At 38.6% G+C, this 18810-nt stretch overlaps 1 protein-coding gene across 1 annotated transcript in view; it reads left to right on the plus strand.

Moving 5' to 3' along the window:
* The window catches only part of ZPLD1 (zona pellucida-like domain containing 1), a 21533-nt gene extending 3400 nt beyond the window's left edge, over positions 1-18133 (plus strand). Inside the window, exons 2-10 of the mRNA XM_010084652.1 lie at positions 1948-2168; positions 4422-4603; positions 5234-5306; positions 9405-9502; positions 10155-10235; positions 11076-11247; positions 12624-12732; positions 16793-16822; positions 17958-18133. Coding sequence (XP_010082954.1) covers positions 1948-2168; positions 4422-4603; positions 5234-5306; positions 9405-9502; positions 10155-10235; positions 11076-11247; positions 12624-12732; positions 16793-16822; positions 17958-18133 — 1142 coding nt within the window. The remainder of the gene's footprint in view (positions 1-1947; positions 2169-4421; positions 4604-5233; positions 5307-9404; positions 9503-10154; positions 10236-11075; positions 11248-12623; positions 12733-16792; positions 16823-17957) is intronic.
* The last annotated feature ends 677 nt before the right edge of the window (positions 18134-18810 follow it).

An 18810-nucleotide genomic window follows, 5' to 3' on the forward strand; every position in this document is an offset into this window, starting at 1 on the left:
ATATTTTTTGTTTAAACTTATATAGGAATAATATTTATCTTTCTAAATTCACAAGAAATGAGCCAGATATTTAGCATCTAAAGGAACATTAGATCTGTTTGCACCTGGTTTCAGATTAGTTTCTGAACAAATAATGTTTTAATTCCAGAATGGACTAATTTGGCAACAATACTTTCTTGTAAAGTAGTGGGCAGAGAAGGTTCAGTCTCAAAAGGTCATTTATCTTCCTGTATACACAAAGGTTTTTTTTGTACTGTATGGTCTCCTTTGCCCTAGTATCAGATGAGAATTTTGCAAGTGGTAATGGTACCTTTAACAGTTGAAGTAATATCCTGCTTTTTAAAAGACTTGAAGTGAGTTATAAAATTAACTGAGCTACTTTATATTACATCCTGCAATTTTTTAGAATATGCATTGTCCAAATATGCATTGGTCCAAATAATCCACTTTGCCATTTGCCTTTCTGTACCGTTCCCTCTACCTTAGTGTACCCATTAAATGGATCATAATGGTCCTCATGTAGTGAATACCAAGGCATGCTTCTTGATCTTTGTATGTTATGTTAGTGCAATTATGTATATGTACAAACCAGGAGAATTTCATGCCAAATCACTTCCACTCCTGTCTTGCCTCCAATAGCTTTCTGCCCAAATTTACACCCGGTGAGTAACATTTATCACCACATTAGTTCAGGACTGAGTTTAGCCTTTTATTTCCTGCACTTGATTGTTTTGGCTTTAAAGCCACCATTAAAGCTGTCTAAATTAAACTGCTAATGCTCCTGTACCATGGGGGAAGAGCTAGCTCATTGTAATGGAGATTTCATTTCCTCTCTGTTGTGACAATGCAGTGAAACAATTCATTTCAGCAGGCTTAATGGTATAGTATTGACTGAAGTTGTTCTGCGATTTTTAATAACACTTAATCTTTAAGCAGATGTAATAAATGAGTTGCTACATAAAGGAGTAATGTCTGTGTTTAATACAATGCAGTATGTCTTTGTGTAAAACACTATGGGGAAAAAAAAGCAAAGTAGCCCCCCCAGTCATCTACAGGCAGAGAAGAGCTTACAGAAAAGCTATGTTATAGCTCTAAAGCAAAACAAACTGTTGCTTGTGCCTAATATCCTAACCTGATGCTTTTCCATTCAAGTACATGGAAATCTTCAGAACTTTCAAATAAAAGGTCAAATTCATCCAAGAAGGTTTTTTTTGCTGTTGTTCAAAAATTGATCAGTTGTAACAATTGCAGTTTTCTAGGTCTTTTGTATTGTCATGATGTACAAATGAAAGATTGCAAAACGCTTTATAGTATTGATCATTGTCTTTCAAGAGGCAACTGATTTTTCATTGAAGCTGAAGTTGATGGTACTTAAAAAAAAAGCTTTAAAGATAACATAATAAAATGCTCTGATAAGCTGTTGGTTGTACTTTGAAGTCTGCACAGCCTGAGACTTCACTCTCATACAAAGTGGACTCCAGACAACCTCAGACAAACACATCCAACTTCCATGCCAGAGTGGGCTGGAAGGCAGAGCTTGGCCTCCTGAGTTTCTCAAAGTCACTGGAAATTTCTGTTCCAGAAGGAGGCTGTTTAATCAGACTCCAAATACTTAACCACTTGCTGTTTTCCACTGCATCGCAGTGCTTCGGTTTATGAATGTGCTTCTGAATGATTTGCTGGGGAATTTTGGAATAGTGGTTTTGTTGCATGGTAGACTATGTTGCCATATTAATTCTTGTTTTCTCTTCAGTGAAGCCGTAAAGTCAAATCTGTTCTTCAGAATAATGCAATTCTGACCTTTATATTCCAATAGTTTGATGTGACTGGGGTCTTAAAATTTATTTGATCAGAAGTTACAACACTAGACTAACTGCTACAATAATTATATGGAGTTTAGTTGAAATACATCTTCTTAAAGTGTCTTTCCCTGTATTTTTCATGCAGCTGAACGAGATATCAATGTTTTCTGTGGAGTACAGACAATTACTATGAAAATAAATTTTTGCACAGTTCTTTTCTCTGGTTATTCTGAGACGGATCTGGCACTGAATGGGAAGCACGGGGATGCCCACTGCAGGGGCTTCATCAATAACAACACCTTTCCAGCAGTCGTCATTTTCATCATCAATCTGAGTACCTTGGAATCCTGTGGAAACACTTTAGTGGTAAGACAAGGTCAAAGTGAAATTGTAGCATGGCTGTTTATGCATAGGATCAAGTGAATGGACTTGACAGCGTTGTATATTTTACAGATAATGTTTGTTTTCTTGCCCAGATAGCGGTATGTTATATACGTCAGAGAAAACCAGAGAAAGTCAGTAATTTATAATCTTGATTATTAATGAGAAGATGTTGTGGGACACACATTTGTTCTCTGATTAGAAAGTATGTTTTTCATTTTAATGTTTTTTTTAGTGGAAAAATGATTTTTTTTCCAGGCCACTTTTAAAACTCTTGCTGAACATGCCTTAACTTTTGCTGAAACTTTTCAAATACCCACTTGGAAAAGGAAAGGAAAGTGTTTTTAAGAGTGGGTTAGATAGATGAGAGCTATCCTCTGGGTACCTACTGCTGTGCTGTTATAAGAAGGGCTTGCTGACTGATTGACTGATCTGCATGTTCTGTGATAAGGCAATGACTGAACAACTCAGGAGACGTAGTCTGGCCAGGGGGCCCAACCCCCAGTAAACACCTCTGCTAGCAGTGCCTTGAGGTCTTGCACCTCCTTGGAAGGTCTCAGCTCAATATGGAACTGCCTGGCAACAAACTGAAGTTTTCAAGCAAATTATGAATGATTGACACAAAGGGTTATCTACCTATGCACTCAATTCATGACACAAAAGTAAAGATGTGGGACTGAAGTTCAGATTTGTATGTTCAGCTCTGATCTCTTAATGCACAGGCACTCTGTGCTATGATGCTTTGCATGGTATTTGACTTCAGTGTCTACATTTTATGTTGCTGTTTTGTGCATGGATAATGCACATCTTTGTACAGCTAATGACTAAATCAAATCTTTAGCTGTGGATGAGATTTTTGGAACCAGAATCTGATCCAAGAGCTGACTTTGCGGTCTGTTTTGTACTAGTGTAATTTCATTATCCTCAATGAAGCTATCTCAATCTGAATGTGTGGTTGGTGGGTAGGTCAGCTCTCAAACCTTCTAAACCAAGGTAGAATTGTACCATTTGTGAGTATATAACATTTTACAAACAGTGATGACTTGTATCTAAGTATCTATGAATAACTTACAAAAACAAGTGTAAACATTTTTTATTTTTAAGGCTTTTATCCCATCTGTAATTCACACTTGCACTTCATGATACCTGCCAGTTTTTATAACAAACCTCCTGTTTTCTGTTGCCAATAATTTTGCTGAACTGGGCTGAAATGTTTGATATGCTCTGTGACCTATTTGCCTCAGGCTGAGTTTTCTTTTAAAATTTCAATTAAAAAGGTTCAGCAATATTCTTCCATAATGAAATGTCTTTTTAAGAAACTGTGTATTCTAAAGCTATTGAAAGCATCTGTTTTGCTAATAGAGTTATACCAAAGAAATGCTACAGTGAAAGTCCGGTGCTATGTTCATTAGCCTTATTGTGTATGTGCCTACTGAGAAAGTACTTTGAGAACAGCAGATAAGTTCACAAACCATGCCTTTATTCAGATCAGTAGGCAGAGTGGGACTAGGCTGCTACCAGGAGGGAAGGCTGTCCTTCAGTTTTCTGGACAGCTACATTGCTGGCTCTGTACACTCTGTGAGCCTGAGCAACACAGGATAGCACATGTCCAGGGACTGAATTAAGGTTGCATTGGCGTTAAGGTTGTATTATTTTTCAGCTCTTGCATTTCTGACAGTGCTTCTTTGCACATAGTTTATAATTTAGATTTTGAGATGTATAACGTAGACAAAAATACAGACTCAGAGGTCAGTGATTTGGCTTGTATCTGCTTATAAAGTACATTGGTTTTGATGTGCCAAAAACAAAGTTCAAGAGTGACAGAATATTGTTTCTGTGAATAAAATTGGTTGTATATTGACTTTGTTATTGCATATGGAAGCTCATTTTAAGCTAATAAGTTTTTAACTGTGATAGAAAAGTTCCTTCAGCTTTTCCCAGTCACATAAATTCACTGGGAATGCTCAGAAGAAAAGTACCTACCAAAAAAAATGCTTCCAGAGTTCATCAGGTTTTTTCAAATGTTCCTCAAGTCTCTTTTATATCACTTGTGAATTGTATACGCATGATTTCAGTGAGGTGAAAAAGAGAACGCAGGGGACAAGTTATTAAACTAAACTGAAGGATTTCCTGAAGTTATCTCTGCATAAATTATGGGCTAAAGCATCAGTGTCCTTAGGTACCTTTTGTTCCACAGTTAACTTTCTGATGATAGTTGTTTTCTGTCTCCCTCAATAGGTATCCTCAGCTCGAGGTATCAATGCTTATGGAAATACCTCAGTGGTGCAGATAGGTAATGTTTCAGGCTATATTGATACACCAGACCCACCAACGATTATCAGCTATTTGCCTGGGCTTCTGTACAAATTTAGCTGTAGCTATCCACTGGAGTACTTGGTTAACAATACCCAGCTTGCTTCGTAAGTGTGCTTTTCATTTCTGTGTGTTTCATTTCCATGTTTATGTAATCCCTTATGTATGCATACACACCTGAATACATGCATGCCATAGCAGTATTGTCAATATAGCAATTTTTAGCTGTGCGAGAGTAAAGGGAATGGAAAAAGCACTGAAAGAAGACGTGGTGCACAGGAAAAGGAAATTCTGTAGCATCATTGTATGAGATAGCATAGTTTATGGAGAGAGCCTTAGATAATGTAAAACTTCCTGTAAAATTCAGATGGTAGCAGCAAGAAAATGGAAATTCTTCCAATAGTTTGTAAGCATGTGCATATAGAATGCAAGAGAAATATATTTCAGTGAGTAAACCAAACCTTGTACATCATCAGAAGTGGGTTCCATTTTGTCACTTTGCTTCTCTGATAATTATTTTTCTGATTCATGTTTTCAACAGTAATCCATTACTTTCTGCATAAAGTTCTGTCAGTATTTCCACTATAAATTCCTATTTATGAAGTTTATAACCCAACTGCATAAATTAATTCCTTGTGACATGACTGGAGTTATTTTAATGATAAAAACCACTGAAGTATGTAAACACAAAAATAAAATACCTTCATGATGGTTTTTGGTTTCTGGTCCTGTTGTAGGTCATCAGCTGCTATTTCTGTAAGAGAGAACAATGGTACATTTATCAGCACCTTGAATTTGTTGCTTTACAATGTGAGTATAAAACACAGTAGTATGACCTGGACTAAATCCATCTCGGCACTATGTGGGTGCAAACTGGATTCGCAGAGCAAAGTGTAGACTCCACTTCATTATTTGCTGTTCTCTTCCCAGTCCTTCCGTGAAGAACCAGGCCTTTCATCTGGGCGTCTTTCATCTCTGACTTCTCTTGCCCTTTTTGTTTGCATGTACCTGTTGTGTATTTATATGCTGGTCTTTGAGGACACACAGAGTCTTTTCTTCCTATATTCATACGGTTCCTCAATTTACAGCTCTGGCTTTCAGGTTGTAGTGCCATGTGAATGATCACTTGTACTACTACTAATAATCATACTCCAGAGTGCATACTTTGCATTTATTGAGTATATGTGTGTGTGTATGTATATGTGTATGTATATGTGTATAGGTACATTGTATGAATACTGAGAGAATTCTGTAGAATTCTGTAAAAATATTCTAGGCCTGTTCCCTTAGCAATAAACTGTAGCACTTTTGCTGTGGTATTTTTATGTTCTGGCCTCATCAGAGTGTTTTGATTATCTGTAATTGTAGTGAAGGATCTGGGATTTGTTCCAACTCTATAGACCACTGCACTTGTTGCCTCATTGTGTGGACTTTCAAGATTTTAAGGGTTAATTTTAACAGCTTTACACATCTTCCATATGTTTTACATAATTTAACCTAAATATGCATTATTGTATAAGCTTTTACTATGTAAATGTGGATGGTGACAGTAAAATGTGAAAAATGCACAGACCTCTACTTAACAACATTAATCCCTGAAATGATATTTTCGTGTTGATTAAAATTTTTATTCATACATTTTAAATACCTGATTTAAATATAAATTTTTCAATCTATCAAACAACATTTTTGTAAATTATGAATCAGATTTTTTTGCACTATTATTCATGCCATCATGACGCTGAGTTATAAGTCATGCAACTGATTTAAAAGTCAATGCTTTACGCTTTGAACATGATGAGGTATAAATATTGTAACAGGACATTTTCCAAAGGCATGCTTGAAAAAAATCATGTTTGCTTGACAGAACAGATTTCCAAATAACAACTTATAATCTTAATTTTAACAGATTATACTTTTCTCATTTTTCAATAAAGCTGTGACCAAAAAGATGAGACAGAGTGAGGATAGCCAAAGTCCTCAGTCAGGACAAAGATTGACCCACCATGTGTTTGCTGCCTTTCAGGGCCCAGTTCTGCACACAGTCAGGTATAAATGCTATTGATTCTTGTCCTGAGCACATTTTTTTTCTCAAACACCACATGCCAAACTGAGCTTTCGTCCTCCCTACCCCAGTGAGTTTGTAAGTCATCCATGAACAGAGGTGTCTTATCCTTCTGATTTCAGTCGTATTACTCTAGTGAGTAGCACTAGTATGAGTAGTATGAGTACAGCTAAGGCTGGCAGATGGAAGTGATGGATGTGCTTTTCTGGTTCACGTCCTTGGGCTGGGTGTATACACAGCTAGCTTGTGCATTGCCTGCAGTCTGGCAGGTTGTGAGTGCCTCTTGGGACACCCATGGTCTTGTGAGCTCTGATACTGTGGGCTCACTTCATACCTGTTAGAGAGTCCTGGTTTTTGGGAGGGACCCTGAGGTTCCTGTCCACCCTTGGTATTGGTGAGTGGTTGTGTACAGATGTGGCTCTTGTCTGTGAGCAGCCATACTTTGAAAATTCGTCTGTAATGTTATTTCCTAACATCGACACTTCATCTTCTCAGCTCCCTTCCATCTTCCCTCACAAGGTGATGTTTACATTTACTTTGTGGTAGTAGCATGTTAATGTTAGGAAAGACAAGAGGAGCCATTATGATAGACTCAGAGTTCGGTAGCAAAATGTTTAATGGGCTTTCACCGAGCCTAAGTGGTTATGTGCTTTTAGGCCTTTCTGTAAGTGACTGTCTAAGCCAATAAAAACTGCCTTTTAAGGAAAAAACTATGGAATGTAACAGTGAGAGACTTGCTGTAGACTCCTTAATTGGTTTGCAAAATGTGACAGAGCTAAGCATTAGAGAAATATATAGTGAATTTTAAAGAAGGCGAACTTATCTGATATCACTTGAACGGATCTTCAAGGATTTGCTTTGTGTGTATTGCAGAGCTGGTCTGTGTGTGCATGTATATCTTCCAAGGCCTCTAATGCTGCCTGTGAATATTGGGCATGCTGTGAATTTGGACATTGTTTCCTCTGAAAAATACTTGATCTATGTGCTTAATCCTTCTTGTTGCTGTCAGCTGCTGCTCTTGGTTTTGCCTGCCACGTTGAATCTGGTCAAAATTCTGTTTAACAAAGTTTTTCATCTGTATTGAGTGTTTTGACCTTTTGCAAGAGGTTTCAACGTGCTAAGTCCCTGTGCTTTCTGGATTAGCAACCAATGTGACATAGGTGACATTACCAGAAAGTGCATTTTGATATGCTGAATTAATGTCTGTCACTCAGATCTGCTTCATGGCATTGTTGCTAAAGTGACATTAATGGTTCAGCCTTTGAACAAGAAATCAGAAAAAACAGCTATGTCTATGTAGTAGTATGTGGGGATTTCTCAACTTTTATGTTATATGTAGCTTTCTTGATATAGCATTTTTGAAATACTAGAATTCAAAGGACAATGTTTGTTACTTTGAACCTTCAAAAAGCCAACTTCCATAGAAGCTACATTTTGGATAACAGACTCTATCTGTTCTTCCAGACTACAGTTTAAGATATATAAAACCTGGTGGTATTGCTATCTCCACTAAATCAAATAACCTGTCCTGGTTCTGGCTGGGACAGAGTCAACTTTATTCATAGTAGTTAGTAAGAGGCTGTGTTTTGGATTTGTGCTGAGAAGGAGGCTGATAACATACCAATGTTTATAGTTGCTGCCAGGACAGTCAAGGACTTTCCGGCATCTCTGCTATGCCAGTGCCTGCAGGTGCAGGTGAAGCTGGGTGGGAGCACAGTCCAGATTACTAGCCTAGAATTCGACCTTAGGTTTAGGATTGAGACCCAAATAGAACAATGATATATTCCGTATCATGCACGTCATGCCCAGTGTGTTATGAGGGGCTGTCTGGAAAAGCTCTTTGTGGCTCACTCTCTCTCTGACAGTTTGTTCTCATGCTCTCTCTCTGTCAGCTTTCTTGATCTCAGACTGTTGGGCTTTTCTCTCTTCTGGGATTGAGGTTTCGGGACTCTCTCTGCTCTGGGATAATTCACTGGGAATGGGCTGAGCCTTGGTCATTGGGTGGTGAGCAATTGCACTGTGTATCATTCATTTGTATATTTGTATATATTACTATTATTATTATTTTCAATTTTTTTGTAATTTAAAGTTGTTCTTATCTCAACCGATATTAGAAAAAATTTCTTCACTGGAAGAGTGATCAGGCATTGGAACAGGCTGCCCAGGGGAGTGGGGGGGTGACCATCCCAAAGGTGGAGTCACCATCCCTGGAGGTGTTCAAGAAACGTGTAGATGTTGTGCTTCGGGACATGGTTTAGTGAGTTAGGTGGTGTGGGTTGACAGTTGGACTTGATGATCCTTAAGGTCCTTTCAAGCCTTAATGACTCTATGATGAGTCTCTTCCCTTTACCCCTTTAAGTCTCTCCTCTATGCCTGGGAGAGGGAAGGATGAGTGAGCAGATGTGTGGTGTGGGCTGCTGTGTGGGTCAAATCACAACATAACCTGAACAATCTTTCCTGGAAAAGGGTGCATGTGACAACTCAGTTAATCTGCTCCTTTAGAAAACTAGAGTAGCTTCTATATTTGCTTGTAGGTGCTGGGAGATGTACTGGGGTGTCAAGGAATTATACCTTTTCTTTAATCACAGATCCAACCACTTCCTAAAATTATAGATTCCCCAAAGTACTTAGGATAAGGCTAGTCAAGTGTTGTTGGTCTTTACAGACAAACTTGTAGGCAAATTCTCTTGCACCGATTTTTTTCTTTTTCTCTTACAGAGGACAGAGTAAATGACTCTCCTATGTAGAAAGGTCACAAAAATTAGATAGGAATTTAGTCTGCAGATGCAGATGAGTTGTTACAGTGGGATTTCTGGTACACTGAGTCAATGTTTGTTTTTCAGGATTCAACCTACAGCCAGCAGCTCCTTATTCCAAGCACAGGTTTACCTTTGAAAACCAAAATATATGCAGCTGTAAGAGCAACCAACCTTGATGGCAGGTACCATAAAGGATGTTATTTCTTGTCTTGCTTGCTATTTAGTTCTTGGTGTTGCAATTTTTTCCGATCTAGAAGCAGCTGTCTTTCGTTATAACCTTTTGTATGTTAAAATAATGGTTGGTGTTTGATAATCATTGCCCTTGCTGGAGGGTATCAGGTCCTTGCTGGTGAATGTATATCTTGCTGCTGTCCTCATTATGAAAGTTTTCCTGAATTATACTTTAAATCCTGTATTGCCATTATTTAAGAAAGGGCTTCTGTAAGATTAAGTGACAAACTTCTGGGCTTTTAAAAGTGGTATGGTTTTGATTTCTAGTTCTGTGTGGCCATGACGTCTGAGAAGAAGGTATACAACATGTGTGTTGGTATGCTGTTGTACTTGCATGAAACCAAATGATTTGTTTTATGCAGTACTGCTAGTGTGGTGTGCTGTTTAGTTTTCTAAGTCGTGGGAGGGAACAGGCAATATATTGGGACTGCAGAATGACTTGTACATGACCTGCTAAATATGGTAGCTCAGCTTCAGTTGTAACAGCCTGCGTTATCAGTTTGTACACTTGCCTGTGCTGTCTTTTAATCTTGTCTCACTCACTCTCCACCCCTACTCGTACATTACCAGTTCCTCTCATCTATCACTTTGCTCCTTGTGCAGGTGGAATGTTTTGATGGACTACTGTTACACCACGCCATCTGGTAATCCTAGCGATGATCTTCGATACGATCTTTTTTTTAGGTAGGTCCTGTGCAAACCCAGTGTTTTGTGAGTCTTCCTTTTAAAAAATACTTATAAATCTCTCCAATAGTGGTGTTCTAAACTGCCTGGTAAGTTTAAGCAATATTAGCAGGGAGGACCGAGGACTAGGCTTATAGATAATGTGTCAGAATTTATCTTGTTTGTGAACATAAACATAGAAGCAAGTGCAAAGTCGTAAAAATTGTGAAGGTAGAGAAGCAAATATCTAGAATGGGTTTACTAGAGATACCATAAACACCCAAACTGAATGGCTAAACTGGCCTTTGTTTTACCAAAGGTACCCTTGTGGTGAATGACAGCGATATAAAACATCATAGGCTTCAGTTCAGGAAAGCAGTTAAGCAAATAATTAAAGATAAATAGATGTTTCTGCTGTTACTCCCAGTAATAACATTTACTTGAAATGAAACTTTGAAAAACATCTTGGCAGTATCTCAGATTAAATTTTATCAGTGACAGTTGCTGGAGAGATACTGTCTTCATTTGGAGTTACCTGTCTATACCAGTTAGCATACTTGACTACTTTTTGCTTCAGGCTTCAAGTTTCTTTGGGCACTGGAATTAAATGATACCTTGGTTATATCTGTGATGTTACAAATAAAAACATAATGTTTTTGTATGAATGCGTTTCAGCACAGGACTGTGCATCCTAACAGGCAGACTGTGGCTGCCTGTGTTGGACATTAGAGCACTGTGTTCTTTTCTAAGGAGCTAAAGCACTGAACTTGCTGGTTAAGTTATCTTTTTCTCAGCTAAGAGCTTCAAAATACTAATCATACAGCTGCTTATCCTAGTTTTAATCTTCTCTACAAAAAATAGCTGTGACAAGGACCCGCAGACAACTATAATTGAAAATGGCAAGAGCCAAATGGGCCGGTTTTCCTTTGAGGTGTTTCGCTTTGTGAAGCACAAGAACCAGAAGATGTCTACAGTCTTCCTTCACTGTGTGACAAAGTTGTGCAGAGCAGATGACTGTCCCTTTCTTGTGCCAGTAAGTTTCAATAGATGGAAGTTACTGTTAATTACCTGCATACAAAATAGACACACTGGAGTTATTCTGCATCCAAATGCTGAGGAAGTTTGGATGGCACAGAATAAGGGTGACTTGTAGAGTCTGAAGTAAGAATGTTTTGTGTGTCTGAAGGAATGTAAAACAACTGATGAAGAACAGGACAATGAATACTGTCAACTGGAGATGGAATAATACTAGACCTGCAAAACACAGGTTATTGAACACATGAGAAATTACCTCTTTGCCTATTGGTCCTTGATTCGTTTTTAAAAGTTACAACTCAGCTTCAGAGCTGATATTCTTAGGATAGCATCTAAGAAACAAGGTATCCACAATCACAGTTGATGAAGATAAATATTTTAGAAGAGAAATTACAGAAAACTTAAAGCTATAGTAAGTGCAGCTATACTGACAAGGAAAATTTGAAAGAGTTTCTGATAGTGGAAAAAAACCCAACCTACTACATTCCCTATATTTTATTACCACCACCCTTATAATTTGGAAAGTGCTATTATGAAGTTCATTAAGTTATGTCAATTAAAAAATTGTTTCATTTTAGGACCATCAGAAACAAATAATTTTGGAAATGGAAACATGTAAGCATATAAACATAGGATATTCTGTGTTGATGTCTTCAGAATACAGTATCAATTCCTTTCCATTTATGATTTTAAAATTCTGTTCGTTCAGTATAATTCTGATGTTTTGTATGTTAGTTTATACTTTTATGTTGCACTTCTAAAAATTCATTGTTTCTATTAAGGATTTATGTTCTGAGGTTTTCGAAGTTCTTTCACAAAAAGTTGAAATTAAAGAAATGATCTTGGTTGAAGCATAGTTGAGTACCCAAGATTAAGGTAGATGATAAGTTAGAGATGTTAAAGGTGAATTCTAGGTGACAGAGTGCTGGGGATTGTTTTAGTGTCAGTCATTGCTATTTAGAACTCCATGGAAAATGTTTGAACTTGAACTTGAGAAGCTTGCTAGAATAGGGATTGTAGCATGTCCTCTATCCCTAGTCAAGCAAACACATTTGTTGGAGAAAACTGTCTGTAAACAAAGCTTTGGGAAATTAACTACTGAAAATTTAATATACTATAAGATGGATCTTGTACACAACAACAATGTAGCTCTGTAAACAAAGTGAGGCAAAATACAACAGGAAGACAGGCATTTATAAGATACACTTCTAGGGAATATTGCAGCTGTTTTTATTGCAAAGTAATATAATGCATACTAAGAAATAAAATCAAAGTTGTAGTATTGCTTATAAAAGAGTTTACATTGAAGCAGGAAGCACAGAAGGGCAATAATTCCATTGTCTGAAACTGTGATTGTTTTGATTAACCGCTCAGATTTGCAGTAACAGAGAAAGAAGAGATGCTGGTGGGAGGACAACTTGGAGCCCTCAGAGCACCTCTGGCAATGCTGTTATCTCTGCTGGCCCCATCATTACAAGGAGTGGTATGAATGAGCAAACTTTTTCTATGGACTGCTGGAATTTCAGAAACCTGGTGAAATGTTTTGCAGTTTAGTATAAATTTGCAGTGACTTAGAGAAAGGGTGGATTCTCCATAAGTTTACTGGGTATTTTTCCCCTACTGTAGGAGTCTTTGGTAGAAATTTTGAGATAATACTTCTGTTCATAGAATCATGGAATATTTTGGGTTGGAAGGGACCTTAGAGATCATCTAGTTCCAACCTCCCTGCCATGGGCAGGGACACCTTCCACTAGACCAGGTTGCTCAAAGCCTCATCCAGCCTGGCCTTGAACATCTCCAGGGAAGGGGCAGCTTCACTGGGCAACCTGTTCCAGTGTCTCACCTCCCTCATACTAAAAAATTTCTTCCTTGTATCTAGCCTAAATTTGCCCTCTTCCAATTTAAATCCATTACCCCTCATCCTGACACTGTTTGCCCTTGTAAAAAGTCCCTCGCCATCTCTCTTGTAGCCCCCTTCAGGTACTGGAAGGCTGCTATTATTTCTTCTTGGATCCTTCTCTTCTCCAGGCTGAACAACCCCAACTCTCTCAGCCTGTCCTCATATGGAGGTGTTCCATCCCTCTGATCATCTTCATGGCCCTCCTCTGGTCCTGCTCCAACAGCTCGATGTTGCATTGGGGGCCCCAGAGGTGAACACAGTACTCCAGGTGGGGTCTTATGAGAGCAGAGAAGAGGGGCAGAATCACCTCCCTTGACCTGCTGGCCACGCTTCTCTTGATGCAGCCCAGGACACCGTTGGCCTCCGTGGGCCTTCGGGGCTGCGAGCAGACACTGCTGGCTCATGTTCAGTTTTTCATCTATTGACACCCCCAAATCTTTCCTCTTAGGGCTGCTCTCAAGCCATTCTCTGACCAGCCTGTATTTGTGCTTGGGATTGCCTTGACCCATGTGCAGGACCTTGCACTTGGCCTTGTTAAATTTCATGAGGTTTGCATGGGCCCACCTCTCAAGCCTGTCAAGGTCCCTCTGGATGGCATCCCTTCCCTCCAGCGTGTCCACCACACCACGCAGCTTGGTGTCATCGGCAAACTTGCTGAGGGTGCACTCAATCCTACTGTCCATGTCACTGACAAAGATGTTAAATAACACCAGTCCCAGTACTGACCCCTGAGGAATGCTACTCGTCACCAGTCTCCATTCGGACATTGAGCCGTTGACCGCAACTCTGTGAGTTTGGCTCTCACATGCTTCCTCCCTACCCCAGTAAATCACCATGGGATACTGCTATGCATATAAGGTCATTATAAAAGCCCACACACAGTGGGTTGATTTCTTTTTTTGTCAGATTTCACTGAAGATAATGGAATTTAAGGTACTGTGTTCAGTGTTGCAATTTAATTTGGACAGCTAATGAATATTCACTGTCACTTTCTATTCACCATTTCTTACAGCTTCACCTGTGGGGTTTTATCTAAGTATTGCATAAAGCTAATACATGCTATGCTTAGCCTTCAGCTATAAAAAAGAAATAGAGCAAACATGCTGTAAATTCTAATCAGAGTGGGCCAAAATCTATGCTTTTAAATTCAAGGTAGAATGCCATTATTTCAGTTTTTATTGCCAAATAAAATTTGGCATTTTTTTTTTAAATAAAAAAGCAGCTCTAAATGCAACCTGCAGTCTCTGAAAAGAATTTTTGACTGCTATTTGCAAAATAACAAAAATAAAATACTTGAAAAATGTTTAAGAAATTCAGTTTACAGGTATTTATAAGTAGTTGCAGTTAAGCAACCGATTTCAGCAGTCTTAGATTTAGGAAGCTGAGAACAGGACTGAACCTGTCTAGAAAAAATAATTCAAACACTTGAGAATAAATCTTTATGTACAAAGTGGTTGTGCCCACATATACGGAGAGAACAACTGGCTCTCCAGAATCAGGAACCATCTAGCGAGAGACCATTTTCAGGACAAATACTCTCTGTTACAAGTAACATTTCTGCAATGAAAATGAGTAGCTTTCTTCTGCATTATGCATGGTCCCAATTGAGTTGCTGCTATCTGATTGGTTAAAAAAAGTGGAAAGAACTAACTTTGAAGCTACATGTGTGAGTACTTATGGGAAATGAATGACAGATTTACTCAGACAAACGTGAATGATAGAGGCATTCTACCTTAGGCAGCAAATAGAAAAGGGACAAAGCTTGTTATGTGAGCAACCCCTATTAGGTAATATAGTTCATGATTCAAATGTTGTGAATGCTATTTTCACAATTAAAAAAAACACAAAACCTCATCAATTACCTTTAAATACTGCATAACATCAAGCAAACAAAGGTCTGTCCACAGGTGTTTAATGACCCCAAAGAAAGGATAAACTATTTTATAATTTCTTGTTAACTGTTGAGTTTTTTTTTTTAATGAAAACATGAATAGGGCTAGAAATGGAAAATAATATTTTTTTAGGTGTTTTCTACTTAAGATATGTGGCTAAATCTTTTTAGATTAGACATATTTTTGTGTGTCCATAGTATGTTTTTGGAACATCCAACTCCTGACAGAAGGATGGTTTGACGGGAAGTACTCTGAAAAAAAAATGGGATTCAGTTCTGAACTCTGCCATGAATTTCCGGAGTGATATTGGGCAAGTCACTTAGTCTGACTCACACTTTAATTTTCCTTCTGAAGCAGAAAGAAGGAATCAGTATTTCTTCCCACTGTCCCTTCCCATTGTGAAAATAAGTGCATTAAAAATGTGAGGTTCTTGAATACTGTAGTCAAGGAAAGAAAAGGGGGAAGGTCATGAGAGAACTTGAACTGAACTATCTGGTTTTGGATGAGGAGTGCTGGGGTGCAGTGCTGGCTTAGTCTGGTGCGATGCTGCATGGAGGTGCTTCTACTGTTTTCAAGGCCAACTCTGGTCCAGCTTTAGTACAGATACATTTGTACAGAGCCCATCCCACCTCCTGCACTTGACTCACCACAGTACGTACCCCAGAATTAGGTCTGCAGTTGCATAGATGTGCAGCCCCTCACTTGTCACATTTAGGGACAGGTTGCACCTGTCCCGGGGCTGTTACTGTGCACATCGGTGTCTGCAGAGGCACCTTGAGTTAGCCAGGTCTTCCCTTTAGTCTAGCCACCAGTTGTTCTGGTAACAGAGCTATTTATGCAGTTACCTTGACAGGAACTGAATAACGTAACTGCAAGTGAGTAATGGTCCTTCTCCTGTGTATTTCTGAACTCTTATTTCTAACATTTTGTTCTTTTCAGAGAAACTTTATTCTTGTTTGTTAATCTAAAATAAGTCATTACAGGAGACACACAGAAGAAAATGTTTTAGTCTCTGTGTATAGAAACAAAGCAGGTACCTACTTGTGAAGGTGAAACTGTGTGGCTTTTGATGGATGTCTCACTTAAACTTAGAAGACAGCTGCTCAAAGCAAATTTATATGTGAGCTGTGCTTACAAGTTGCACAAAAAAAGCAAAACCAGTGACAAGAAATGTAGTTCTGAGATGGACAGTGGTAAGTAAGTAAAAACTGAAGACAAAATACAAATATTTCTCTGAGTATAATGCCAGTGTGTAACCATTAAATGAAAAGTGAGCACGCGGAAAGGGTATTTTTGTAATAATTTATGGTCAGTGATGTGTTTTTCCTTGAAAAACTCAGGTTAATTTTTTTTCCTATACAGATCTTCTTGTAATATGATTACCAGTGAAGGGACTTGCATATAATACTGTGCTTATGGTCACATTTTTTGAGGGACAGAATAGAACTGGACACATTTTTAATTAAGAGGTTCCTGCATTAAGATGTTGTTTGTTGTTGAGGTGTGTTTGCCACAGAATACTAAGTAACTTCATACTGGTGTGCTCGTATTAAAAATGAAGCTATGTCACGTCACTGATGTTGTTGTCCTTGTTCTACCAGAGATGTTAAAAGCTAGTAGTCAATGTTGCAAGTATAGCTGATGTGCTTTGAAAATAAAGCTAGGGATATTAGCTTTTGGGTTGCAAGGAGGGAAGGAGGTAGGCAGAGGTATTTGTGAAATATAATGCATCTCTGTTTTGTTTTATGCAGATGAAACACCAACCAACAATTCACAGCTTGGTAAGTTAATCAGAATTCCAAGAAACATAAAAGGGAGTTTGGGTGAAACAGAACTAAGGAAATGAACCATTTTGATTGAGCTCTATGCACTGAGCTGGAATGTTGTTTTGTTTTTTTTTTTTCTTTTTGGATTGTTGTTGTCATTTAAATAAGACAATACTGACATGCTATAAAGAAAGAAATTGGTGAATCTGGAATGCTGTTTAATTTGTGTACCCAGCCCCACCAACATAGCAACTTCTAATTCCTGTGATGGAATTGGAATTAAAATCTGCTGCTATGACATATGAGGGTTAGGGAACATTGCAGCTAACAGATGAAAAATCAGACTTAAGCAGTAAAGTCTGCTCATGCCATGCAGGAGTAGAACAGCAAAGTGGTTATTATGGTGCAGTCCAGCTCAGTTCACAGCTCAAAGTCAGAAGAGCTCTGCTTCGGCTCCTGTTCTGGCATTTAATCAGACAAAGAGCCTATGGAGAAGCTGGGACAGAACATGTGGTCTTCTAGGGCAATGAAGGAAATGGGCTGCAGGGGAGGTCAGGTTTTGGGGTGCTTCTACTTTGGGCTCTTGGAGGACTTGTTTCAGCCCATCTGTTACTGTTCTCTACTGGTAACAAGGAGTAGCTGATAACTTAGAAAGGATGGTCAAGATAAGCAGAGGGTCTGTCAGGCCATTTCACCTCTTGCTTGTTCATAATGGGACTGAGTGGCACAAGCAACCTACCCTGTCCTCTGAACTCTAATACTATTTGTTCCCTTTTTTTCTTAACTTAGACCACATAAAAGCAGCTACCTTTCTTTCCTGGCACGGAAACAAAGTTCTCCCTGTAATGAATTACTCCCTGGTATCTTCCTACCCATGGGTATCTTTAACATAATAATAAAAAGCAAATTCTCCTTTTGCTGCACACAGCTTGCTGTGTTAATCGCTGCTACCTTTCCTTCCCATCCAACAAAAGCAGCAGCCCTCTCTTTCCATCCCAGCGCAAGAGCCTTTCCTGTGCTTGTTGCTGTCCCAGTGGGGAGTGTAGAGGTGCATATGTGCATAGGGTGTTGTAATGGAAAGGCAGACCTGTTTGGTACTGTTGAGAGATTGTAAGCAAATCTTACCTGTGCATTTTTGTTCTCCTTGCAGCTCATCCAAACGGACCTCCTTTCCAGCTGAACTCAGTTACCAGCGCACTGATTTCAGGCATTGTCATCCTAGGAATTACAAGCATTTTCTTTTTTGTGTGTTCCCTAGCTCTTCTGCGCAGAAAGTGGCCCAACAGTTCAGTCTTGAGTGGCATCCGAAACCCAGTTTTCAACTGAAAGTGATTATTCACTTGCACTTTTTCTTTGGAGTTGCCTTTCTTGTCCATGAAATAGGGTTCCATTAAAAAATAATATTAAGGCAACACTCCAGCTGTTTCCAGCTTCTATTCCAGCTATTCTATGTTTGTAGATTTGCTAGATGTTGTTGTTTAGCTAAGCACCATTGATACTGGTAACAATCCTAGAAAATTATGAGAATCTCAGTTGTGTTTGTGATCAGACTGTATGACATTATGCCCATGGGTGTGCTAACAATATAGCTTATGTCTCCAGCTTCCCAGTAAGGTCTCAAAGCTGAAGATGCTGACGGTGTGAACCTTTACAAGTATGCTGTTCTTATACAAAACCTGACACATTCAGAAACATTCATAAGTTCATAAACACCTACTAAGATAAAGATAATTTCTATTTTGTCACAGTGTTTTTCACAAATTTGAAAAAACAATTGTGTCTCAGGAGGAACTTGTTTTCATCTATCTTTGCTAAAAATCACCCTAGAAAGACTTAGAATAAGTGACTTTTGCTTGTTATTATTTTGGAAATGTTTTCTTAGATATATCTTCCATTGAATTGTGGTGATATCATGTGAAGGACATAATTTGGCTGGGTATCGTTCAATCAGTAGTTTAGGGCAAACTGTAGTTGGTCCCAGGGAACAATGCTGCAGTCCTTGA

Source organism: Pterocles gutturalis, unplaced genomic scaffold (assembly GCF_000699245.1).
Source record: "Pterocles gutturalis isolate BGI_N339 unplaced genomic scaffold, ASM69924v1 scaffold5805, whole genome shotgun sequence".
Lineage (NCBI taxonomy): Eukaryota > Metazoa > Chordata > Aves > Pterocliformes > Pteroclidae > Pterocles > Pterocles gutturalis.